General features: G+C 37.6%; 1 protein-coding gene and 1 long non-coding RNA gene across 5 annotated transcripts; one reads left to right on the forward strand and one right to left on the reverse strand.

Moving 5' to 3' along the window:
• Positions 1–8,751: 8,751 nt before the first annotated feature.
• Positions 8,752–12,981, reverse strand: LOC147515481 (uncharacterized). Of its 3 annotated transcripts, XR_015213446.1 has the most exons (6): positions 12,682–12,981; positions 11,946–12,075; positions 11,694–11,784; positions 10,490–10,648; positions 10,096–10,214; positions 8,752–9,082 (listed from the first exon to the last, which is right to left on the reverse strand). It is a non-coding gene; the product is annotated as an uncharacterized LOC147515481 (long non-coding RNA). The 3 variants fall into 3 exon arrangements; XR_015213445.1 differs by having other exon boundaries at positions 11,694–12,075; XR_015213447.1 differs by lacking the exon at positions 10,096–10,214 and having other exon boundaries at positions 11,694–12,075.
• A 3,530-nt stretch (positions 12,982–16,511) lies between these two features.
• On the forward strand, positions 16,512–21,984 carry LOC147515482 (auxin response factor 2A-like). Of its 2 annotated transcripts, none has more exons than XM_086587781.1 (14): positions 16,512–16,888; positions 16,974–17,089; positions 17,195–17,290; positions 17,376–17,429; positions 17,524–17,679; positions 17,771–17,855; positions 18,487–18,577; positions 18,658–18,822; positions 19,076–19,195; positions 19,294–19,369; positions 19,852–20,020; positions 20,116–21,023; positions 21,108–21,298; positions 21,383–21,984. In XM_086587781.1, exons 1-14 carry the CDS (start codon positions 16,834–16,836, stop codon positions 21,561–21,563), a joined length of 2,463 nt encoding a protein of 820 aa, XP_086443907.1. In that variant the 5' UTR covers positions 16,512–16,833; the 3' UTR covers positions 21,564–21,984. The 2 variants fall into 2 exon arrangements, with proteins under 2 accessions (XP_086443907.1, XP_086443914.1); XM_086587788.1 differs by having other exon boundaries at positions 16,569–16,888; positions 16,983–17,089.
• The last annotated feature ends 5,405 nt before the right edge of the window (positions 21,985–27,389 follow it).

A 27,389-nucleotide genomic window follows, 5' to 3' on the forward strand; every position in this document is an offset into this window, starting at 1 on the left:
GAGCTCTTAAGTTAGAACAAGCTGATAAAACTGTAACAAGTGTTACCGAACTAGGCCTAACATCCATAGACATGAAAGTTACCAAGGCTTCCATATCTAAACCACTCTTAACAAGTCCAGACATCAATGAAGTCCATGACACAACATCTGGGACCAATATAGAATCAAATATTCGACGCGCAGATAAAATATCATTAGAACTAGTGAACAAATGAATCAAAAAGTTTTGAATAAAGCTATACTTACATTTCACAGATTACGTATTATTTTTCTCCAGACAATTTATCGAGTCATGGTTAGCAATCTGTCCACATCTGTGACACTTTCTTCCTGAATTGTTTAGGGCTATCTCTCTGGGGGATTTCCATCTATCCGCTTTCTTCTTCCCCCTCCCTTTTGTTTAAGAAATGTTGGGATTCAAAATCAATAGCTGAAATAAAGATTTGAAAGTAAAAATAAACCGCAAATTAAAATAAATATTTATATCAAATTAAACATCGAATAAAACACTAAATTTATATCAAATTAAACATTCAAATAAAAAAAACCTGTGATGTATTAACCGAAGGTATTGAAGGCTCTGCAACTGGAGGCTCTACAACTAGAGGCTCTTCATCATTTGCGTCTCCTTCGTAGGAAGTTTCATTAAACTTTGAAATTCCAATAGCCATTTCACCAATCTTTTCAATAAAATATGAATAACCCTCAAAAGTATGTGACGCATCGTAAGCCACTTGAGAAGTAACCTTGATACAATTAGCCACTCTCAAAAGTTCATTTGAGACATTCCCGACCACAAATCCAGTATCAAACTCCGCTCTATAAGTGTTAGCCTTTTGCATCCACCGCGTCAATCTAAAATGGCTTGGAATCTCTTCAATGTCGTAACGAATAAAAACCTTCAAGATATGACCACAAAGTATCCCCATAAACTGAAAATACTTGCATTCGTAGTCTGCCTCTAAGGTTTCGCTATCGAAATTCACTTTCCAAACGGACTTCTTCTGCGGGTCTTTGAACTTCAGCATGTAGCTTCCGGTTCCATTGGTGTTGCGTCCATCTGTTGCCCATCAATTTTGTACTCCATCTTTGCCTTTCCTAGTTGCTCCTTACATTTATTGAATATTAAGATCGTATAGACCTTCGCGGCATGCATAAGGAGGAAAGCATCATTAGGCACAATCCGTGAACTATGCTCGGTGTGGTAATCAGAATCTCTTTCTTTCCTAGCAAGCAAAGCCAAAAACTTCTCATTACCATGTACAAACTGCATAAACGTAGTCGTCGAATTGACAAACTGGTCATAATGAGCATTCATCGATTCACTTTGACCAGTCGTGTGCATACCAGCAAAAAAGGTGTCACTGAGATAACTAGGAACCTATTTCTCCCGCATTGAATATATCTCTCTCAACCAAGGATTTTCAGACAACTCATACTTCTTAATGATTGTACACCATCTTCTCTCAAAATCAGCAATCCTATACAAAAAAGAAATAGTGTTCTTTAACTCAGTTACCAATGTCTCAAATTTGGTAAAGGACATCTTATCTTTGAATTTCTGCATAATATGCCAAAGATAGTAATGATGACGAGTATTAGGGAACACTTTGGCAAAGGCTGCAGTCATCGCTCTATCCTGGTCAGTGATGATTGCAGTTGGCGCATGACCACCCATGGCTGCAAACCAGGCCTTAAACAACCATATGAATGTATCTTCTGTCTCATCAAGCAACAATGCGCAACCAAACTGAATCGACTGATAATGATGGTTGACTCCGGTAAAAGGGGCAAAAGGCATGGAATATGCATTGGTACGATATGTGGTATCAAAAGACACAACATCCCCGAAATAGTCATACTGGCATCGAGACCTCCCATCAACCCAGAAAAAGTTCACCGTAGTCCCATTTTCATCTAAATCAATAGCGTAGTAGAACCGGGGATCCTCGGCACTCTTCTGCATAAAATATTTCAGCACCGCAGTTGCATCATCTTCTTTAGGCATCTTTCTGGTCAAACCATAATGATGGTTCCAACAATCCTTCTGTGTTAATCCAACTTCCTCTCCATGGAAAACAGATGCCACTTTCCCAACAGGTAAACTGTTATCACTAAACATCTCGGTTAAGCACTTCGCTGCTTTAGGCATATGTTTGTTAGTTTTCATTCTAATTCTCTTCAATGGGGTCACCAGACCGTGACTATGGTCATTCTGAGAAACGCTGACCTCGTATATCTCTTCATGTATTCTTTCCTTAATACGAATTCTAGCTTGGCAACCACACCGGATAGTTCATGTATTTCTTAATCGAACTTGATCTCTCTTGTTAGAAACCCCTTCACATGAGCAAACCAGTAAACAACCACTAACCAAATCTGCATGATTTTGTTTCTTATTCGTCATCCGAGCACGAGTCTCAAATCCCTCTTGTTGACCATACTCTTTGTAGTAAGTCTGTGATGCCGTCAACCCTTCTAAAAGTCATTCCTATATAAGAAGCAGCTAATGTTTGCATGCCTTGAATAGGGGATTTAGTAGACGAAGACCCAACTACGTCTTCTTCGATATTGATTGATGTCTATGTCTCCATTTCTATAAATAAAAAAAAAATAAAAAATAAAAAAAAAACTTAAACAGACAAAAATCCCAATGTACATAAACAGTGTAAATAACTTAAACAGAAAAAAAATCTCAATTAATTCTGACAAAGTTCAAAACTCTGACAGAGTTCACCGAAAATGCTAGTTAAAACTCTGAAAAACCCCCACCCTTAAATTGCACTAGTAAAGCTTGGCCAATTTGGGCAACAAAGTCAAAGACCATTTTATGCATACAATGTCTAATTAGAACCAAAAAAAAAATGTCAACTCATTCCTATATAAGAAAATTAAACCAAGGAATTAATAACAGTAGATAAATTGAGGAGAGAGGATAGTAAAGTTACCTCTTTTACAACGAAATAGTAGATAAACTGAGGAGAGAAGGCAAAGATGCGTGGAGAAGAAGACCCAATTTTGCGTAGAGAAGAAGAACCCAATTTCGCGTGTAGAATAACCCAATTTCACGTTTTTTCATTTTTTTCGTTTTTTTGTTTTTGAAATAGTTCAAAATTTTAAAATTTTGCGGTTTTTGAGTGAATTAGATCTGATGATCTTGAGAAGAGATTTGAGGGACTAGGAGGGGTGTGAGATAAGGGTGGCACTATAGGTTATATAAGGGTGGCACTATATATGAGTAGGTTTTATTTACCATACTTTTTATACCATAGTTTATATCACACCCCTCTTACAAGATGAATTAAGTGCTAATAATTTGTGGATATGATCTACTAACCATAGATAACATCTCCACAAAAATTCATCTCATTTGGAAATCTCTAACCTAGTTAAAAGATGTTGTAAACTTTAAAAAAAAATTAACGGTTCAGATTTTTTGATTTTGCAATCATCTTTTGACATAGCTAAATATTATCAAATAAGGTGAAATTTTATAGAGGTGGTCTTCATGGTTAGTTGAACACATCCATAAAAAACTAGGTTATAATTCACGTTGTAGGCAAAGTTAAGGGGCATGATATAAACTATGGTATATATATATCAGGCTGGCTACGTCGACATACAGAAATGACATACGGAATTGATATATGCAATCCTACCTATCTACATAATGAACTAAAAGATGATTTTATGGGGATGTGATCTCCACAAAAAATCAGCTCCTTTGAACATGTCTAACCCTACCAAGAATTTTATCTGACGGTCCAAAATTTTAACACTCTTTTGACAAGACTAGACACATCTGATTGAGCTGATTTTTTGTGGAGGTACTATCCATGGTAGGGAGATAATATCTACCAAAAATCAGCCCTTAAAGAAATGTGCAAATCCGCTTTTGGATTGCGTATGTTAATTCTATATGTCATTTCTGTATGTCGACGTAGCCAGTCCGTATAGAAGCACATTCACTGTAGCTACATTCTAGCCACATTGTAAACAAATTCAAGCAAAATTATGGATTTAAAAGTTGAATGAAGTTCTGAATTTTTGTAGATAGGATCTACCCACTATGGAGAACATGTTCACAAAAATTCAACTCATTCAAAGAAGTTTAACCTTAGAACATGCTCACAAAAGTTTTAGACCGTTAGATGAAAAGTTAAAAAATGAACACTAATTTTAACATGGTTAGACATATCCAAATATTATCATTTTTTGTGAGAATGATCTTCATGGTGAGGAGATCATCTCCACAAAAAACCAGACCTTAACTCATTTGTATGTCGAAAATGTGGCTATAATGTGCGCATAAAAGTATGTATTTGTGTGTGTGTGTGTGTGTGTGTGTGTGTGTGTGTGTGTGTGTGTGTGTGTGTGTATACGTGTGTGTGAGTGAGTGCCTAGATGTTAGCATAAGAAGTGAGAGAATAATAAGAGAGGTGCATTATAAAAAAGAGATGCATCGATGATAAGTGATTCTACACTCCCCCTTTGTAGATACACATAAGAAATAACCGCAAGTTGGCAGCAAAACTTGAACCCGATACTTCTTTTCAATTACTTGAGTTCTGATTAGGGGTGTTCATGGGTCGGTTCCGATTTAGTTCTTATTGGTTTCGGTTTCGGTTTTAGTTTTATTTTTAATGGTTCTTATCGGGTTCGGGTCTTTCGGTTTTTTTCTTATATTTAGAAAACCCATATCCATACCCATTAATTAAGTCGGTTCTAATTTGGGTTTCGGTTCATTCTCGAGTTATACATTATTATTGCTAAAATTACTTTTGTATTTATGTAATCAATATTAAAATTATTTTTTAGTGCGTTAATAATATTTGCTACCAATATTTTTGTCCTCTCTAAAGAAGTAATGATCATAAATTCAATAGTTTTTAAAAGTTTTATAAAAACTTTAAGTATATATAATAAATTGTACATACACGTGTTCGCGTGTACATTATACTATACGTACATATATGCGTCATATATATAATAAATACATGTATCACAATTATATCATTAGTTAGCATTGCATGTATTTATTATTCTATACTAGCAAGATGCACGTGCTCTGCACGCAATGTCAAATAAAACTTACCGAATAGTGTAAACATAATTTGGGTGAGCATAGTTACAATTCACATTATGCTTGAGCATACGCATTGGTAGCCGTTTAAAATTTTACTTAAAGGGAACTCCTATTCTATTTGATTTTAAGACATACGTAAGCAATAAACTTTTAAGTATATCTCCAAATCACACGTACTTTGAGCCTCTCATCCTAGCAAGTTCACGTTGCAAACGACAAAGATAAAATGTTAGTGCATCAAAAGAATCTCTGTAACGTCATTCATTGAAATAAGTATACAAACCTTAGGTAAATAGGTAATATACAACCGTAGGTATTGAATTAGAAGATTGAGACATAACCTCCAAAGCTTAGTCATTTGGTTTGTTAATCATTCATCCAAAATGGAGTAACAATGGCATTTGTGGCACAACATCATACTCAATCTACATAGGATATTATATAAATATAATAATTAAAGTACACCAATAACAAAAAGAAGTAGGTCGCTCTGACTTGTCCTCCACTATAATAGCTGATATGTTGTAACCATCTACTCGCAAGCAGCTACTCCTCAAGCGATGATGGATTAGCTGATATGTTGCATTGTCCATATACATCAAGAACTTGTCCTAACGCTTTACAAAAACACGCTTCAGAATCTAGCAATTCGCATTGAGAGCTAGATGAGAGCATACTGGCAAGTAAGTATCAAACACTTCGACTGTGTCTCTAAAGCATGAAGAGAGCTGATAAATCTTGCAATAGAAGCACTGTCCTCTCTCAAAATGAGAGAAAACGGTGGGAGATGATTGACCTAGATGTGAAAGCTAGACGTTTCAGTGCTTAGATTACAACCCAACACCCAATTTAAAAGAGTTCTTAGATAACCCCGATTTGGACTATCAGCCATGTTGTTGAGTTGTTAAAAATTTATAAGATGTATCAACAAACTTAGTTATATGTGTCTAGCTTAGAGAACAAATTTGTAAGCTCCTGGGTCTGCTTAAGTAGAAGCAAACCCTCCTACTATTAACTCAAGTGTCTAATTAGTCCCTCTATTCAGTCTTCCAGCTACGCGGGTAGTTAGAGATAATAATCGTTTGTTTCTTTTACCACTTCTTATTCTCACCGTTAAACCACCAGTTAACTATTATGGTTTAACATGTTTTGATTTGAGAGATGGAGATGCCAGCAAAATTGCTATTTCTAACTTTTGGACCTATATTGTTTTGTTAAATCCATTGGCAATTAAGTTTAACGTACTGTTCAAGAGCAAAAAAAATATATGCATAAATAAATACCTTCCCCATTAGCATGTATCCTATAGGTACTGAATAGAGACAAATGAACTTAAAAAGTAACATAGAAATTCTTTTAAGCGATGGGATGCCCTTGTTACAAAGGATAAAACATAATGGCTAAAGGTTTACCTGTCTGGAAGCAACGATAACAGGGTGCATTCATTATATCCAGTGTGATTGGACAAATGAATTCATGAGGGACAGACAAAGACGGGAACTTCAATTCACAAGAGTTGTTGCAGCAAGTTCATTGAGCACATCAGACACTTCAACCCCGGCAATTTGCAATCCTTCGAATTGTGACATCTTTATACATTACTTGTAAAAAACATGAAAGAAACTTGTAGATCTTTCTTCCACTATCATGGCTGAATTTATTGCTCTAAAATTAAGCTGGCCTTGTCCTAAGTGTTTGTAACAGGATCATCAAGATGGACTCCAGTTTGGTGCCTTGAGCAAATACACATCCTAGTAAGGGCATTCCAGTGGCCTTGATGTCCTAAGAAATAGAGGTGAAACACCACCAATAGAACTACAAAAAAAACATGTTTAAGTACTGCAAATATTGGTATATGCAAAGTGGTACGATATATGAAAGTACGAAACACGGCATAAAAAGAAGAAAAGCAGCCACTTCAATATTTTGAGGGAGTACACTTGTGTTCGAAGCGCGATATTAACCTTCATGATTTTGATTTCAAACTTTTATAAAATCATTGAGTTTCCACAACCATTAAATACGTACAAAGAAGCAAACAACGTCACAGAGTGTAAGCATGGTTGTAAAACAAATCAATTTACAATGCCTGTTTAATTTGCCAGACTGCAAGCACGATCAGGAGAGTTTAAAATTTCAAAATATAACACCGAGAAATTAAGTGCAGGCCCCAAGCTTATAGGATAAATGGGAGCATACATTATTTGCAAAATAAAATAAAACTAAAGAACTGAGTTCTATACCAACTAAAAAAAGGACGAAACAATAAGCAAAGCACTGTGTAGTGATTCAACAAAACAATTAGCAGAGAGCAGTAATCACAATGAGATGGACAATCTTTAGAATTTTTTTGATCACAGTACCAACTCAACATATATTACCAATAAAGTGATGATGCTAGTATTGTTTCAGAACCAATGAAGTAATAGTGCTAATTTACGTCATCGCATAAGCTTAGTAATAAGAATTTTCTTCTTCAAAAGACAAAACATACTCCTAATTATATCAAAATGCCTAATAGGAATCAACAAAACATTAATCATCCTCAAACTCACCTGGATCAGCATAACCTAAAAATGAAATTCATGAATTGGACTTCCCAAAATTGATGATTCCAAGGGATCGAAATTGAGGAAGAAGAGGGCAGAAGAGGTCCTCTTTATAGCCTGCAACATGGATCCCAATTTTCTATTAAGTTTCCACCAATATTGCTATAAACTATACCGGCCAAAGTATGTATTCTCATTGTTAAGCCTACTACTTTTATATCTCAAGAGAAAAGGGTTAAAAAATGTGAATGACCTGGTTTCTATTTGAAGCACCCATAATTTCTACTTGCCTTCGCGTGGCTATTAGCCACTCCTAAATATTCTAATCAGCACCATCGTCGTTATTCTAAGTGTTGAAGATTGTTGTGATCCCTCCATTAAAATACTCCAAACCTAATTGATGTATCAATATTCTATATATGAAGGTATGAAAATTGCAACAACAATGTGCATAGTCCTCTCACTAACAAAAAATTAGGCGTCACAAATACAAGTGGCGTCATGTTAGAACCATTATATATTGGCTATCAAGCATTGCATAAGTTGATATTATTTTGGATTAAGTAGTACGCCTTTTAGTTCCCTGTAGCAAAAATTTGACAGAAAATTGTCTGCCTTTTACCTAGCCATGATAACTTGTCCTCCATATAGCCTAATCTCACATTAATATCCATAATAGTCTCCACAGGAGGAACTGGGAAAGGTTCAGAAGTTTGCCTCTATCCCACACTCGAGCAACCTCTAATAAAATAGTACACCATCAGACCACCGTCGCAATCTTCAACATCAATCCAATCTCCCAACAAAACCGGGTTGTCATTGATAAGTCACCAAGGATCCATGTACACAACTACCTTTTGATCAATACCTATTCGCTAGTAACAGCCTTGTTCTAACACAACTACTTTTAGAAATGCCCCTCTTATAAAAAATAGCATTTGAACATAAATCTTTCCAGTTAGTTTCTTTGATCTTAAGTACTAAGAATATTGTATAAGACCTTGACCAAAATGGAGTTGAAATAACACTTTAACACGCTACAACTGACGATGCCAAATATGAAATGGGATCTAAACACATCAAACATGACAAAAAAATTCCATGAGTCAACACTGCTAGGAGAACAAAATAATAGAATGATTTTATATTATGGATTCTAAATGATAAGTATACAATTGAGTCCTTAAGGCTAGTGTACACATACATAGAATCAACTATTGCTATCTAATTGCCAGCTCATAAACCAAGTGTCCTTTTGCTCATACTTCCTAGAACACGTAACAGGAATCGTACACAAGATTGCTCTGAACTTCTGCATTACTTTTTATGTTGAAGATTCCTTGGCCTCAAATGGCGCCATTTCGTAGTTCAACTAATAGCACATAATGTCAAGATCCTAGCGGTACTCATCTGCTCACTCTCCATTGCAAAACATATCACCATTTGTCTAAAAAAAAGGACAGATCAAGAATTAACAACCAGAAAAAGCTCTTAAGACATTGCTCATGTGCATAGCCACTCTAGAGAAGATTGTAATGTGCACAGATCACCTCCATACATTTGAAAATATGCAAAGACCAGCTAATATCCGTATTTTGTAAAGGATATGATCTCCATGCCAATATGCTCAACCTTACATCTAAATTTTTTGTCTCGCATATATAAGAAAAAAATTCAGTTACACTTGATGATTGTGATCTCATCAAAATGAATAACATCTACCTTTTCTTAAGAGCAGTAAACTATACTTTGGTATTTAATCATATTAGTGGAAAAGTCATAGATGCAGAAAAGTTTTTGAAAGAAGAACTTGCACTGCGACAACTTTAGAGGATGCATATCTCTGCATCAAATATGCTTGCCTATCTACAATCTAGACAAACAAAAAAAGGGTCAATGATGTTTAAAACTCCATCTGTACATTGAGCTAAGGTATTGTGCGAAGAGTTGTGCGAAGAAATAACTTTTCTGGGTGAGATCGCAGAAGTAGTTTTAGAGACCTTATTATAAGATGTAGATATAGTTTTTTAGTTTTATGATATGGTTTCACACTTCCCACGAACAAAAACAAAACCCAAGAAAAATTTATGTTAAACTTCAACTCGAAAATAATGCCATAATTTTAGCTCCCATTATGGATTAGTTAGCCAAAGGACCTAAAACATTCAAAGTGGTATGTTTGTCTCCTTTCATTTATTCATGACTGAATGTCCAAATTGGAATTAACTACTTAACTTGTTCAATGGCTAGTTTAACTTTCTAGGGACAAATAAAATGCAACATGACCAAACTCGCAAAGTTATGATAATCCAAATTTAGAGTTATAATTATCTTAATTCCATTATTGGGAAAAAAAAAGAAAAAAGAAAAAAGAAAAAGAAAAAAAATCATTTCATATATATAAACCCTACGATAACAAATAAGCCAGAGTAATCTAGCAAGAAATAGTCACTAACTCACCATTCGTAAGTGTGCAACTATGCACTCAAAAGTCCCTTGGACCCGCCTTGAAAACGAAGTGATATAACACGATTCGGATCAAAGAAATGAATGAGATTGAGCATAACGTAAACTATGACCTAAAGTATGAGGAAAAAAAATATCAAAAATGGTTTTGTTGAGTCGACGCCTTAATTTCTAATATAAATATAATTGTCATTGCCACTTCAAAAGTAAAATAATTCTAGCATGTAAATGTAAGAACAGGCAAGTAACATCAACAAATAGTTTGATGAAGTAGAAGTGCAACACTGACAGGCAAGGGTAGCTACTTGCAGACCAAATGCTTTGAGTTAAGACAAAAAATGACAATATTGTCTAGATTCATGAATGAGAGAAAAACATAAGTTAGAACCTTTTACAATTAGATCATGTTGCCTGCTTCTGGATGCTTCGAAAATCTGCCAAGATATTATTGCTACGACATCATTAGCAGACGAATTCATGAGTCGATCAAGTGAAATAGTAATGCCAGGAGTTCCTTTGGTCTTGTGAGCTATTGCAAATTTGGCACCTGAAACACCAAAGTTCCACATAGTATAGGCTTCAGAATATCAGATAGAACACGTTTCGGATCAAAGAAATGAATGAGATTGAGCATAACGTAAACTATGACCTGAAGTATGAGGAAAAAAATATAAAAAATGGTTTTGTTGAGTCAACGCCTTAATTTCTAATATAAATATAGTTGACATTGCAACTTAAGAAGCAAAATAATTCTAGCATGTAAATGTAAGAACACACAAGTAACATCAACAAATAGTTTGATGAAGTAGAAGTGCAACCTGACAGACAAGGATAGCTACTTGCAAACCAAATGCTTTGAGTTGAGACAAAAATGACAATATTGTCTAGATTTATGAATGAGAGAAAAACATAAGTTACAACCTTTTACAAGTAGATCATGTCTGCTTCTGGATGCTTCGAAAATCTACCAAGATATTATTGCTACGGCCTATTAGCAAACGAATTCATGAGTCTATCAGGTGAAATAGTAATGACAGGAGTTCCTTTGGTCTTGTGAGCTATTGCAATTTTGGCACTTGAAACACCAAAGTTCCACATAGTATAGGCTTCAGAATATCAGATAGTTTCTTATGCATGCAATAAACTTAGTCATAGCATATAAAACACTTGAAATTTTCACACAACAATTTTAACATACAAAAAATAATACGCGAGAAACCTAAGTACGAATACGAAAATCAGTAAATAACAAATGGTAATACATGCGTAAAGCAAGAAAAGTAGTTGTCGAAAACTAATTATTTCTTGACAGAAGCAATATATAAGATGGCCTATAAATCATATATGCACCATATTACTATAAGATGCATCCATCATGTTGATAGTTATGCTTCCCAATTGGCTAGCAACAACTTGGATATACTTAGAGTAGTTCCAACCTTTAAGTCTTGTAATTCTCAATTTAACCCAATTACACAAGAGTTTTCTATTAAAATGTTTATTGTACAATGCAATGGAAATTAAAGCGCGCAACCAATGAGAAAGAGATATTAAATTATATATTACACTACTATTATAGAGTAACAACTTACATGGAGTTATGGCCCGCCAACAACCTTGTGCATTTGCATTTTCAGTAACACATCAAATGCATAAGCATATGTGCTCGCATAAGTACATTTCCTGTATTATTCCATATGAAAAGCCTCATTTTATTTCGAAATAAGTATCTATATATCATTACAACATTGTTCCCCGCATGGCTGCACCAGTTATTGTTTAAGATTTTCCCTTCAAATAATCATATTAAAAAGAAAAGTAGTTAATGGACATACTACACTCACCATGACCAACACCTGAATTAGTAGACACTTGGAATCCTCCAACAACAAGCTTAACATTGGCAGACTTAATAGAGTTCATCAGATAATTAATGAAGTCAGGCCACGAGCCTCCAACACCAATATCATCTTTCTACCGAATAGAAACCAAAGTCATCAGATTTTGTAGACAATAAGTGATAATCAACAAACTCCAACCACAACAACAAACTCAATCCAAGAAGACCAACTCAAGTATCTATTTGTGTACTTACAACATGTTACAAATCCAACTATACATGAGGTAGTTACTAAATTGATTATCTGGATCTATAGTGCAAACACCCTAAAGTACATTTTCGGCTGTCTAGAATAGTAATAGTAGAATCACAAAATAGACCACCACACACACCCAAAACAACAACACGAATGCGGGGTTCTCCTTGTCAAGATAGATGTTGTGTGTGTCACAATCACTAAAATATCTATATTATCATGTATTTCATATAATTTGTTTTTACTTTTGAGTATGCATTTGTAATAAAAATAATAGTTCCAACAGAGGAATTTGTTCATACACTAAGTTAAGAAGTACTCAAATCCAAGTCACTCAATAATTCACACTCACAAAACCAAAATAACAAAGAAAAAACCTAAATAACAAAAATGGGTATCACATATATATAACCATTAACAAAGTTCAAAAGCAGAAACAAACAAAGAATGAAAATGAGCTAATGAGTAATGAGAGAGAGTATACCAAGTCTTCCAGTTGTTGATATTATGAAATTGAAACCAAATAACGCAAATGGAATGATTTTCGAATGCTTCTAATCCATTCAAATCACCAGCGATAGATGGAGATATGACCTTTCTTAAGATCAAGAAAAATATAACAGTGTCTCACCTCCTCCATGGCGTATGACGGAGTGATGGATACGAAGAGATTATTGTCAAGTGAGCAAACAAAAAATAGATGGGTTTCAATGAAAAGAATGGTTGGGCAGGGCGAGAAGAAAATAATATTTTGGGTTTCATCCCTTCGCATTCTCTCCCTAGACTTTTCGTTTTCTTTAAAGTCTAATTAAATTACCCAATTATCGCTAATTAAATGCCCATTTATGGTGGGGCGCACAATTCAAAACGGCGTGGATTTGATTTTTTAATTCACCACCACATGAAAGGACCGATTACTCCAATTCTAAAGTGTTAAACAACATTTTAATTTAAGGACAATATCGGTACTAAGAATTTACAAATGCATAAAAAGACCAAGTAGTCCCCATTAATAAATATCTAGGTATTTGATTTAATTATTCATCCAGGGATATTATGTGTAACAAAAATACCCGGATGAATTTAAGGGTATAGGTTAATTAGTTATAGGAGATACTACTAGTAGAGATATACATATGTAATATATCAAGCACGTACACGCGTATTAGTTAATATATACAATGCATGTATTAGCTAATTCATAGTATACATGCGGATGTTGACATTATTATTACATTTATAATACACGTGTTTAATGTAATATTATAAAACATACATTTAATAACACATTAACTATTATGCTATATATATTTAGTAGACTTTTATGCCTAACAAACAAAAACTATATATTATAATGTTGGGTTAGTTAGACTTACTCTCCCATTACTAGTTGCAATTAGTGTTTACCCCCCCTCCCCCCTCCCGTTTCCAAAAATATTAGTGATATCCCCCCAATTGCAAGATCCAACGGTTACGAAATGAATTTTTTTTTTTCAGATGAAGAAATCTAACCGTTAGATCACTCAAATGGGGGTAACACTAATTGCAACTAGTAATGGGGGTAAGTCTAACTAACCCTATAATATTTTGATTTGTCTTTATTTAGTGTAATATAATACTAAATTTTATATATCAAAATCATAATAATCGGTTATAGTTTCGGTTCGGGTATCCATCGGTTTTTTATTATTCAGTTCTAACGGTTACGGTTCTTTATCAGTTCGGTTCTTAAAGACCCACTTTTGATGGATCTAATCCATGACCGCTATAAACCGGTTTGGTTTTGGTTTGGTTTCGGGTAATTTGGTATCCATGCACACCCCTAGTTCATACCATATCAAATTGAAATTTTTTCTTAAAAAACTTCAAACTTGTAGAGAGGGCAAATTCTATAAATATAAGAAGAGACTCAGAAATAGACATAGGTGGTCTTCACCTTCAAAATGTAATGAAATAATCTAGCTGGACACGTACAACTTTTATGTATAAAACTTATTGACCGAACATTTCACATGAGATCCCATTAATGCTCCCAAAGTAGGCCTGTCTTTTAAGGAGAATATGCAAAAAAAAATTTAAAATATCATAGACATGCAATGCAGGAGGGAAATTAAAGAGAGAATTAGAAAGAGAAGGTCCCAAGTTTTTCAATGTGAAGTGACTACTTTCCTTTTAAGCACAACTTGACCAAAGAGACCGAACTGAACTATTGAAGAAGAAGTTGATCGTGGTTTCCATGGAGATTTTACTTTTGAAGGATGCTAAAACCCCAACACACTACTTTTCATACCCTAATTGCTTTTTTGACAACGTGTATAATATTTCAACTAATCTAATCGCATATATGTGTCCAAATTTTAGAATTTCCCTTCTTCTTCATTCATCAATTAGTTACCACCCCACACCACCATCGCTAACAATCACCTTCTCCGCCACCATCACTTGCTTTGAACCTCAAACAAATATCCAATTCCTTGTCCTATTCAACTTAAATATTATTACACTAGAAAAACTTTTAATTTTAAGGAAAGTAGGAAATGGGCAGTTGAAATTTCAATTCAAAATTAAATGAGAAATACGTAGGAAAATAAGAAAGATGGGTGTCAAACTTTAAACACGATCTTGAATAGAAAAATGTGAGGAATGAGAATTTATTTGTTAATTTAAAATGTGAAAAATGAGTTTTTGATTGGTTGGTATGTGGTGATTCATATTGCTATGGATGGTGGTGGTAGGTTTGTCAGTTTGTGTGAGTCTTTCATGTTAATTATCTAATCTCCACTTTTGGATTGAACGAAGGAGATGATGCCACACAAAAGTTTTTAGTACAAGTCCTACTCTTAAGTCTTAACAGAGATATTTGGCAGTTTGGTTCTCAAGTATGTCAAATTTATGGCATGTGTGGGGGAAGTATGGCCATTTTCAGGATGGAATAGACTTGAGAGCGGTCAACTCACAATTAAGGCAAAACTGCAAAGTCAACTGGTCAATTGTGGACCAAATTCGAATAAACTATCGATTAATGGACTAAATTCTAATATCGCGATTACTGACTGGTAGGACCAAAATGCGATTAGCTTCTTTTCGCGTCCTTCCAATTTCAAAAACAAGAGCGGATATTCTACTTTTGTTCGTTTTTGTTATTTCTTTGCCACCGAGGTATCTATAATTCTGTTGGGTGCACAAAACATTATTGTGGGTGGGTGTTGATATCAAGAGTGCAAGAGCTTTTGTGGCTTTGTTTGTCTTGAAGGACAGAAGGACTCATTGAACAGGATAAACTCTTGAGAATCACATGCATACATACCCCACCTAGTCAGCTGAATAGGTCGTAACGCTAGGAAAGAATTTCATAACTGATCCATTAATTAGGGGCTCCTTTATGCATAACAACTAAACTACAAGAAAAACGACGAACGATCACAAAAACAAATGCGCGAAAGATAAGAACGTTTCAATGTCCGTTACATCGTTGTACCGCCGGCACACGAAACACTCTCGTCATTTATCATTCTGACACGTGGCTTACGCCATAAATGCCTCCGTTTTTTTTTTTTATTAAAACGAAAAAAATAAGATAGAGAAAGTAACCATGGTTAACTCTTGCTTCTTAGTCATACGACAAAACCAATTCCCCGTAAAAAAAAAAGAATATTAATAAAAGTGAACACCTTTCCGTTTTCCCTGTTTATAACAGTGTTAGAAATAGGGACAAAAACTCCAACAGCCGCCTAGCATTAAAGACAAGTCTTTCTAATGTCCACCTTGGTTGGACACCAAAGAGTCTAACCAATGTCAAAATATCATTGTCGACACCAGTCCTTTCAACTCCCCAATTATGCCAACAGAAAAAAAAATATCGCTCACTTGGTTTCTGAATTTTCGGTAGTACTGTAGTATATTGACATGTATGTAGTACTATGTACATTCTTTGTTAACGCCCTGTATCAAATAATGATTTGAAATTTTGAAATCCCGTACAAAAAATCAGCTGGTTCCAAAAATGTCATTGATTAAACAAATCCTGCCTAGTGACTACAACACGCCAAAATAATGTGCAAAAAGTCGATTTGCACATTCTCGATTGCAATTGTGATTTTTTAGTCTATGGTGATGATTATGATGATCTCCTAAAAACCACGATTTTGAGTCGTGTCCAAGTATCCACCAAGTTGGACAAGATAGTTTCCTTAACACAAACCAACAACACCATAATGTCCGTTGTCAATACCGGGTAATCAGGTAAAAAGAGTACCGGGTACCCAAGTTAAAAAGTTGACTATAGGTAGAAATGATTACAACCCTAGTTAACCCACAGTGGTAAAGTCTATGCCTGCTATTGGCTCTATACTACCACTTTTATTTTTTGGCAGAAGAAAGAGATATCATCTTTCAAAAAAAGAAAAGAAAAAAAAGATGAAAACCATTTCTCAAGCAGAAATGATAATACATTATTTTTTTTTTCAACTCAAAGTCACAAACCCCAAAACACACCCTTTGTTCTAACTAACTTGGTGTAAAAAAAAACAAAGGAAAAAAAAAAAAAAAGCATTGGTGTTTTGGACAAGAATTTGATTTGTGAGTGGATTTGAGGGTATAGATGAGAGATCTGTGTTGAAACTGTAGTTAAAAAAAAATGAGTACTTCTGAACTTTCAAGTAATAATGATGGTGGAAAAGGTTTTCCAAAAGGTGAGAGAGTTGGGTATGAATTTGAGGAGTTTAGTGTGTGTGTGTGTGTTTTTTTTGAAGAGATCTGAGGTTTTTTCTTGTGTAGGTAGTTTAGATGATGGGCTTTATACAGAATTATGGCATGCTTGTGCTGGTCCACTTGTTACTGTTCCTCGTGAACGTGAAAGAGTTTTCTATTTCCCACAAGGTCATATTGAACAGGTATTAATTAGTATTTTTATGTGTTTGTTTGGCTTTTTGAAGTTCGGTTTTGATGTATCTTGTTTTGGAACTTGCGTGTTTGGTTGAAATGTTTATATGTTTTAGGTTGAAGCATCAACAAATCAAGTTGCTGATAAGCAAATGCCTGTTTATGATCTTCCTTCAAAGATACTTTGTCGCGTCATTAATGTTCAATTGAAGGTATTAGACTATTATACTAAGTTTTGGGTGCTTGGGGTTTTCATGTTGTTGTTATAGATCTAGTAAATGGTGTTTCTTGATGTAGGCTGAACCAGATACGGATGAGGTGTTTGCACAAGTGACTTTGCTTCCAGAAAATGTATGTGTAATTTATACTTTGGTAGTTTTGTGGAATTTGATATAGAGTTTTAAGTTGGGAGTGAATTGATGGGGCTTGGTTTTGTTTTTTCTAGCAAGATGAAAATTCAATGGAAAAGGAGGCGTCGCCTCCTCCACCTATACGTCCTCACGTGCATTCCTTTTGTAAGACTTTGACTGCCTCTGATACTAGCACTCATGGTGGATTCTCTGTTTTGAGGCGTCATGCTGATGAATGCTTACCACCACTGGTTTGTCTCTTTGCCTTGGGATTTTCCGATTTCTTTAGTTTATGTTGTTACTCTCTGAAGTTTCTAATGTTGATTCTGTTATGTTTGGAAGGATATGGGTCGGCAACCTCCTACCCAGGAATTGGTAGCCAAGGATTTGCATGGAATGGAGTGGCGATTCCGTCACATTTTTCGTGGTCAGTGATTTTCTTTTATCAGCCAATCTATACGTGTCTTGAACAACTATTGGTTTAGCAACAGGAGAAAAGCTGTTTATGTATATAGTACTATTCTGGCATATTATGTATGCTCTTAAATGTGTGCCTCCTAGTGATTTCATTTTTTGTTTAATGTTCCTTGCTTATTGTTCTTGATTTTCGGTTTTATTTATTAAGTGGAAAAGATGTCGTAGTAGGTTTTGGGGATAAATTTACTCTTGCAAATACCGCTTGCGACTCCTACAGTGTTTCTCTTGGGATTCCATGACAAGTATACTTCATAGGCTTTTGCAACTTACATTTCATGGGGGTTAAAACAGCTTTCTTGGACATATCTTGTTTTTGTTTTGTTTGTGCTTACAAACTTATTCTTTAAAAGGAAAGCTGCATACTCATATATCCTGTTGATTTGCTGCTGCTATGGATTTGGGCTTTTTACTATTTATGTAGAACGCTATAATGTCTTGTCCATGGTGAAAAAACTCTAAGATGCATTAAAAAATGGTAATACTTTTTTTTTACCCGTTAATGAAAAAATTGGTGATGCTTTCATCAAAATGTATGATTTTTGCTTTTCCATATAGTTAGATTTGTAATTTTTTACTGCCAGGTCAACCAAGGAGACACCTTCTTCAAAGTGGTTGGAGCGTCTTTGTGAGCTCTAAAAGGCTTGTTGCAGGGGATGCTTTTATTTTTCTTAGGTTGGTTACCTACATTACTCTTTTACGCATCTCACCATTGAAGTTTTTGTCAGGCTTAACTTCTATTTGGTCGTTTCCAGAGGTGAAAATGGGGAACTTCGTGTTGGAGTAAGACGTGCTCTGAGACAGCAGAGCAATGTTCCATCTTCTGTGATATCTAGTCACAGTATGCACCTCGGTGTACTTGCAACAGCCTGGCATGCTGTCTCAACAGGAACCATGTTCACAGTCTATTACAAGCCGAGGTATGAAACTGTGGAGTATCTCTTTGATTAACTTATTAATGGTTATACAGTTTATATTCTATGCTGAAATCTGTCTGGGCTTTAGTAATAATAATCGTGTATTATAACTGGAAAACTTGTTGTCAGTTCATGAGACGTAGAATTCACTGTAGCTTTGTCAAACGAAATAAAGAAATCTTCCAGTATATGCTGGGAAATTCAACATTACATGTGGTATCCTAGGGCAAACCATTAATCTGAGTTCCATTTGCAGAACAAGCCCTGCTGAGTTTATTGTTCCAGTCGATCAGTTCTTGGAGTCTCTAAAGAACACATACTCTATAGGGATGAGATTCAAGATGAGGTTTGAAGGCGAAGAAGCTCCAGAACAGAGGTAGCCATGATAGCTCAGCAAATTATCTGACAAATTAATTACGGTGCCAAGGTTGTAAAAATCTTTTTATCCATGACATTCCTGTATTGCGCGTACAGATTCACTGGAACTATAGTTGGCATGGGAGATGCTGATCCCAATAGGTGGTGTGAATCAAAATGGAGATGTCTCAAGGTAAGACAAGCATTAGTTGTCTTTGGGTTATTTTGTTATGTGAACATTGGAACTATGATGCACGGATACTCCTAAAATGCCATTGCACCAGTATCGGTCGGGTATGATACCGATACGGGTACTGGATACTTCTAGGGTATTGGAATCCCTGAAATAGACTTGATCCGATAGTTCTACTCCATTGAAATATAAATTGTTCTTGAGGCTTCAAGCTGTATTGACTTTGACATGTGTTATAATAGTTTTTCACATGTTCCTGACTAACTTTACTCAAATAACTACTAACATAATTTTCAGAATACACATATTTTAAAATATTCATATTAATTAGCCGTACCCATAGGCAGTACCCGTATCCTAATATTTTAAAAAAGCCATATTGTACCCCGTACCGGTGTCGCCGTATCGGTACCTGTACCCGTATCCGTGCATCATAGCATTGGAACAATACATGTGATTGAACCACTTTTCATCTGTTGCAGGTGCGTTGGGATGAAACTTCGTCTATTCCTCGTCCTGAGAGAGTTTCTCCTTGGAAAATTGAACCTGCGTTGACTCCTGCTCTGAATCCTCTTCCTATCTGCCGGCCTAAGAGGCCTCGTGCAGCCATGGTGCCTTCATCCCCTGATTCCTCCGTTCTCACAAAGGAAGGTAGAGCCTTACATGCATTCCCTACTTTATGACATTTTAATGCTTAACGTCCTTCCATTTATCTTAATGAAACCCTTATATTTTTCGGTATGTAGGTTCAACAAAAGTTACAACCGCTGACCCTCCAGCAATAAATGGGTATTCGAGGGTCTTGCAAGGTCAAGAGCCCTCAACCTTGAAAGGCCCCGTCTGTGAGAACAATGAGTCTGAAACTGTTCACAGGTCTGTTGCATGGTTTTCTTCGGAGGAGGATGGGAAGATTGATATGGTTTGTAATTCAAACAGATTTGGAACAGATAATTGGGTGAGGCATGAACCAAACTATACAGATCTGTTATCAGGCTTTCAGTCCTCCAATGATTCCCCTCGTAGAATTATAGATGGTCCTAACCCTTTGAAAAATCAGTGGCAAGACTCGAATGGCAAACTCAATATGCACTCATGGTCTATGATGCCTTCGAGTCCATCAGTTAACATGGTGGACTCTAGTATGAGGAGTGCTGCACAAGCGGGGGAGATATCTTACCAAAAACCAGGGGCAAAGTATGGTGGGCTTTGTTATCCTGTTGTACCCAATCTCAGGGTTGAGCAGCATGAAGTAAACTGGATGATGCCTCTGATGTCGCCATCCAACCGAGAGACTCTTCATCATCCTAGAGGATTAAGACCACAGGCTTATATAGACCAACACGAGGCGTCAAAATCCAAAAGCTATGGAAACTGCAAGCTCTTTGGAATTCCTCTCAACATTGACCCTGTTGTATCAGAAGCAGCTCCTTCACATGGAAATTTTATGTCTGAGACGGAAGAGCATAATGATCCTGTTGTGCCTCCCCAAAAGGCTTTGGAATCTGACCAACAGTCTGAGCAATCAAAGGCCTCAAAGTCGACCGATACGGTTATTCTGGGTAATGAACAGGAGAAATCTTCCCCAGCTTGTCGACAACGACAAAGAGATGCTAAGAGCAAGCTTCAGAGTGGTTCAACCAGAAGTTGTACCAAGGTATCTATACCAGTTTCAGAATTTAAGGACTTAATAGAAATGTCTGTCAGTATTGATACTAGTTTCTGACTTTACTGATTTCAGGTTCTCAAACAGGGGATTGCTCTTGGAAGGTCTGTGGACCTTTCGAAGTTCAATGGGTATGATGAACTGATCACTGAATTAGACCAAATGTTTGATTTTAATGGGGAGCTGATGGCTCATGGCAAAAATTGGCAAGTTATCTACACTGATAATGAAGGAGATACGATGCTCGTGGGAGACGACCCTTGGCAGTAAGTACTCATTTTTTTTTCTTTTTTTTACTGCAAAAGAAAAAGTTGCATTTATGTTCAATCTCTCCCTTTTTTTGTCTACAGGGAATTCTGTAGCATGGTTCGCAAAATCTTCATCTACACAAGGGAAGAAGTCCAGAAAATGAACCCAGGGGCTTTGAACTCAAGGGTTGACGAAAATCCTGTGATTGCAGAGGAAAGAATAGGTGATAAGGAAACTATTTCAATGCCGGTGCCCTCTGCAACTAGTCCTGAGAACTGCTAAGCTTCTCTTACATGGCTAGCATGGTTAGCGACTTGTTGGGATCTTTCAGCTATAGAAGATATCTTTAAGAAGTAAATGGGGGTGTTTGATATTAACAGTTTTGGGTATATTGTGATTTTCGTTCACAATATTTCTTATGATGCTATTTTCCGTTTTCGTCCTAATATATATAATGTAGTCACTTGCACTTTAGAATAGGCAGGAGCTGTTTTTGGTTTCAGTCAACTATGTACAGAAGGTTCATTTTTTCCCTTGCCTTTTTGTTCGTTGTACCCGGCTATGAAGTTGATACGCCGTATTTCTACCTTCTACTTGTTTCTTCCTTTTCCATATTTTGTTGTTTGTGGTAGACATTGTTTTTCTGTTTAGCTGTAATTTCATTTTATACTATTATCAAGGCAAAAGTTGCTTTTGTGGGAAATGTCTTCCCTACCATTTCATGCAAATTAAACAGAAGTTTGTTAGTGAGATTGTTTCAACCTAGTTGTGCCCTGTGTATCTGTGTTTGTGAACGCACTTTTCTTTTTCAGTTTTAGCTGTTCATCAAAAGCAAGAAAGTTCTTTGTGATATTAAAAAAATTTGTGAAGGAATACAGGTCAAGATAGACACCAAAAAGATGTGGTTGAAGGACGTTTTATCCGAGTAGGTTGTTAGATGCCTCGAAATGGATCGTCATTGATGATGCAGAATCACCTAAAAGGTTGTGGCCACTTGTAGGGAAATGGTGTAAATTGAGTTAGATAGTGAACGAACACACTGGCCTTTCTTTTTCTTATTCAAGTATGTTCAGTAAATTTGATGACAAGTTTGACATGTTCAGCTGGAAATTTGGTTTTAGATGACGGATATTTGTAGTTTTCTACCTCGCCAGAAGTTAGTGATGAAAACTCTATTAAAGAAACCTTATCTCATCTTTTGCAAGGACATAGGTCATGGGTCGGAGTATTATAGTTCTGTCGAACAATGACAAGACATATAGCCCCTGCATTTAAGGGGTTGTGAGCCCACAGTTTTTTTATTTGATTCCTATAAGGGTCATTAAAAATATAGACTAAAGCTACCGTGCAAACTCAAAAAAAAGTTTTGTATGGTAGTGGCATTTCATATTGTCAGGCATCTAGTATTTGTAAGTCATAAAAAGAAATGGGGATTATATAGGCGTGGTTCAACATAAATTAATTATAAAAAAAAATGTTACACTATGGTTCGTTTTTAAGTCCATGTTTACTTGGTTTTGATACATATTTTCTTGGTGAAACGTTAATATGCGAGATTTCTTGTTCTACTCATAGTACAAAATATCAGGATGTGGGTATTTATTGATATTCAATTTCTAGATATGTATCGTAGATATATCATCTTTTTTAGAGATATTTGACATTGTTTCACATGCAAATATCGTAGATATATTCAAAATATCGATAAATATCGTGAATATTTATTGATATATCATGATATATTATTTATATTTATTTGAAATATAATAGTAAATATTAAATAAAATTGTTATATATATAAAATATTGCCAAATATCTCCAAATATCATCAAATATCACAAGTATCGTTGAAATATCACAAACATTTGCAGTCGTATATATCTATGAACATATCATGATATTTATATATCTTTTTTTGAAATCTGAATAGATATCTCAAAATATCGCGATATATCGAGATATTTTGTACTAGTTAGGGTCCGAATTAGTAAAACCTCATCATAATTACCAAAATTCTATAGCAACCGAATCTTTTGAACCGAATTTGTGAACACACTGACGTGGCACTCATCAGGCAGGGGTGCGTGTGTATTGGTCAAAGAAGTACTGAAAATCAAGGTCTCTCTGCTTGCCACGTCAGTGTGTTCACAAATTCGGTTCAAAAGTGTGAGTTGCTGTAGAAACACTCTCAGAATTAAGATCCTTCCATTTAAGTCTTAGAAACAATTTCATCCATTGAAATGTAAATGAAAAGTAAAAAAACAAAAGGTGTATATTTCTAAAAGAACGAAAAAGAAAAAAAGATAAGTGTTTATGCATGAACAAGATCCAACATGTTAAATTTAATGGTGCAATTCAAAGACTCAAAAGAAAGTTGCGTTGAGGTTTGAGACCCTGCATCGCCGCCAACATTTTTTATTACCGAAAAAAAAGAGTAAAAAGGATGAAAGTAGCGTATATATGAGCATGGTTTTATAGAGGGGTGTTAATATTCTCACCGGCCTCACCTCTATAACTTCAACCCAAATCAAATTAAATGTCCATTATACCCCTATTTTCCTCTCAATAAAATTATAATTCATGCCTTCAAGTTGGATCATGTCTAAAATAGGTCCGGTATACCTAAAATGTGTATTCTTTTTACTTTTGATGATGCTAGATATTGGAGTATCGATTTATGCAATGCATTGAAGTTTTGCATCCAATGAGTCGGTTTCGTTGATATAAGTGGCATTTAAGTACTCACTTGCTAACTCCACGTGATCTTATTGTACGAGCTCAATTTACAACCTCTAATATTCAATGTCCTAATACCCCCACCCTCTCCCACTCCGTCCTTTCTTTTTCCCTTCATTTTTTTTTCTTCTCTCCTCACTGTTCCTTTTTATACTGCCCCCTCTCCCTTCCTATCCGTTGATCTCCTCTCATCCTTCGGTCCACCTTAGCACATCTGTTTCTTAGGGTTCTGCGGCCTTGCTATTGTGCCACCTGTTCCTCCTCCTCGTTGCCCTCCTCTTGGACTTTGACCACTCTGTTCCCACATGCTTCAAAGATGCGGCCCGATCACTTTTGCAGAGTCGCAGCCTACATCCGGTGCCAGCGCCTTTCCTTTCTTATACTACCTCGAGCCGGCCAGACACGCCACCTCAAGAAACCAAAAAGGTGTTGATACAAAGAACCTCAATGTCTTTTTCTCCTTTTTCATTCTTTCTCCTCCCACTCTTCTTTTTTATACTCCCCTCCCTCGCATCATTGTTGTCCACCGCCCTCCCATCCTTTGCTCCACGGCCCGCCTTCGCGTAGGTTTTGGTCCACCCTAGCCCCGCGGTATTATCCTCAGTACACTCGACAATCGCCGCTTGTCTTTACTTCGCCCCCTATTCCCTATCTTCTACTCCCAGTGTTCCGTTATAGCAGCCTTGCATCGGTCCATCGACCGCAATCTTCGTAGTCGCTAATCCTACCACTACAGATGCCCTTCTCGGCCAGCGGCCTCAGAGATTGGCGGGCCGAAACCTTATACCTCTTTTTTTCCTTATTTGATTTGTTTGGTCCTCCCTCGGGGTTTGCCTCGCGCCAAGCAGTCACTCATTGCATGCATCCGCCCGCCCCGTCCCTCCTCGTACTACACCCCACGTGTCAAGCTCCTAGCGGTGCCCCTCAGTAGTCCCTTCCGGTTTCCGCGACCTTGGCAATTACCATTTTACCCTCGCCCTATTTAAACTCCCCGCTTTCATTCTTTCTCCCATTTTCTTCCTTTGGCCTTCCTTGTCTTGCGTTTCTCTTCCCTTTTCCAACTTCCCTGCACTTTCTCCCCTGACTTTACTCTCCTTGGCTTGGTTCCGGCCGGATTTTGGCGTCGCTGGACTCAGTTTCAGGTTGGTCTTTTATTGTTCTTGTTATTCTTATCGTTTTATCCTCTTTGTTTGCTTCTATCCCTTCTCGTTATACTTCCCCTACAACTGTTAGCATCGTTTCTCTTTTCTAATCTGTTCACCTTCCTCTTGATGGCGGCGACGGCCTCCGAGTCCCCCTCCTCCTCTCCCTCCGACGACTCTTCACCCTCTAGATCTACCGAGGTGGCTTCTCCACCTCCAGTGGCCGCCACGCCGGCCCCCTCTACTTCCGGCCGTTTCCTTGCCCCTTTATTGCCGCCTTCTAGATATCGTAGGCCTAACTTAAGTGCGATTAGGGCTGCCTACGGCATTCCGACCGGCATTTTGATAGAACACGTGCCGTCCGTCACCCACTATCCCCACTTAGTGCCTCCGCGGCCCGGGTGCTTAGTTGTGACAGTAGGTCAGATCGTCACCGGGCTGCGGCTCCCTCTCACCGTACTGGATGTGGAAGTGTGCAATCATTTCAACATCCCTCCCTGCCAAGGCATCGGCAACTTCTGGAGAATCATGTATGCCGCGAACTACTACAACAGGACCGGCGACCCTCAGATAACTTGCCGCGACCTTATCTCCCAGTATTTTCTAAAGAAAAGTACCAAGGATGTGGTTATAGGATACCAATCCTTCGTGGTCCGCCCCCAAAAGAAAAACTTTCTTACTCCGGTCACCACCTCGGATAAACAAATGCACCACTACCCACCGTGATGTTTCCGGTGACTTCCTCTGCCTGCCTCCGGCAGAGTAACACTCAATCACCTCGTTTTCCAATCTAGTGGTGAGTTTCATCCTCGTCCTTTCTTCTTTCGGCCTTTGATCCGCTAACTAACCTTGGTTTCTTGTTTGTGTTTCTTTTCAGGTTGGCGGTCTGATTCCAAATCCCGAGTATACTCTGGCTACCTCTGTCCCATCTTCGACAGACTCCGCGATCTTGGTATTGCCCAAGCTGAACGCCTGAACGTTAACCCCTCTACTGGTACCCCTTTGCTGGAAGTTCCTCAACTCCGCGACTTCCTAGGCTTTTCTGCCCCTTTTTACCGTCCGCCTCCTCCGAAGGAACGTAGACCCAGAGCCTCACCACCCCACAAAAACCGTTCCCGCTCTCACCATCACCGCCGCCGACCTATTCGAAGCTCTCGTTCCACGTCCGCCGCCCCGTCATCTCTTGCTCCCCCTCAAACTTCGGCACTCGAACGGCTTCCTTCCTACCGTGCCATCTCCACTTGGGAAGATCAATTCACCCCTCCACAGTCCCCCTCCGCGAACATGGATCTCTCCCAGATGAAGCTGTTTGATAGTGATGAGGACGGCGGTGGCGAGTCTCCCCCATCATCATCGCCATTCCTTCGCTGACGGGTCACGCCAAGCGCCGAGGACGGTAGGGTCAGAAGGCCCCATCCCCGCCGCCCGTGTGACAGAAGAAGATGCTCCCCCTCCTATCACCCAGCGTCCAGGAAAAGAGGTTGCCACTCCTGCCGACTTTGTCCCGGTTTTCAGGTACGCCACCGCAGAGTCAATGTTGAGGATTCGGCTCTTGAGAACCCCGCGGTGGCATCCTCCATCTTCTACGACTCCCACTTGCCAAAGGACCGGGCTTACGCTGATGCCGGTACCTTTGAACATCACCGCACTTCTCTGTATACAAACTGGGAGAAGGTACTTCCCACTCTCTCCGCTACTGTTCCTCTCTCTCTCTTTTTTTTTTTTTTTTGTTGGACGCCCTTGTCTTGTCTGTACTTAGGTGAGCCTGAACATGTCGTATATGATCCGCGGTCTGTTCAGTGCCCGGTCTAAGGTAGATTCCTTGGAGAGAGAGGTCGGCGGTCCTGACGGTCTGAGAGCTACTTGTGCACGACTCCAACAAGAGCTAGACGCCGCCGACTTGGCAAAATCTCGGGCTCAGGATGAATTGAGAATCGCCGAGAACAACCATCAGGATTATATGGACTCGGTCAATGACCGCCTGAGCCAGCAACGCACCTCTCTCCTCCAGCAGCACCAACGAGATACTGCGGTTCTTCTAGATCAGCACAAGGCAGATATGACTACCCTCCAGGCCCATTACCGGTCCTTGGCGGACAAGAGAGTGGCCCGAAAGATCCAAGAGGAGCATTCAAGGCTTCTCAAGGAAGGTCGCCTCCTACCTGAGGTGCCGCCGATCCCCGCTGATGAGGAGATGGGCACCGTGGGGGAGATGGGTACCGCGGTTGAA

Source organism: Coptis chinensis, chromosome 2, assembly GCF_015680905.1.
Source record: "Coptis chinensis isolate HL-2020 chromosome 2, ASM1568090v1, whole genome shotgun sequence".
NCBI lineage: Eukaryota > Viridiplantae > Streptophyta > Magnoliopsida > Ranunculales > Ranunculaceae > Coptis > Coptis chinensis.

Bases quoted from the DNA above. Each gene is read 5' to 3' on its own strand.
- LOC147515482 (XM_086587781.1), top strand. From the start codon at position 16,834: ATGAGTACTTCTGAACTTTCAAGTAATAATGATGGTGGAAAAGGTTTT. The intron at 19,196-19,293 runs GTAGCCATGATA...TTGCGCGTACAG, and splicing joins GAAGAAGCTCCAGAACAGAG to ATTCACTGGAACTATAGTTG. The intron at 21,299-21,382 runs GTAAGTACTCAT...TTTTGTCTACAG, and splicing joins GTGGGAGACGACCCTTGGCA to GGAATTCTGTAGCATGGTTC.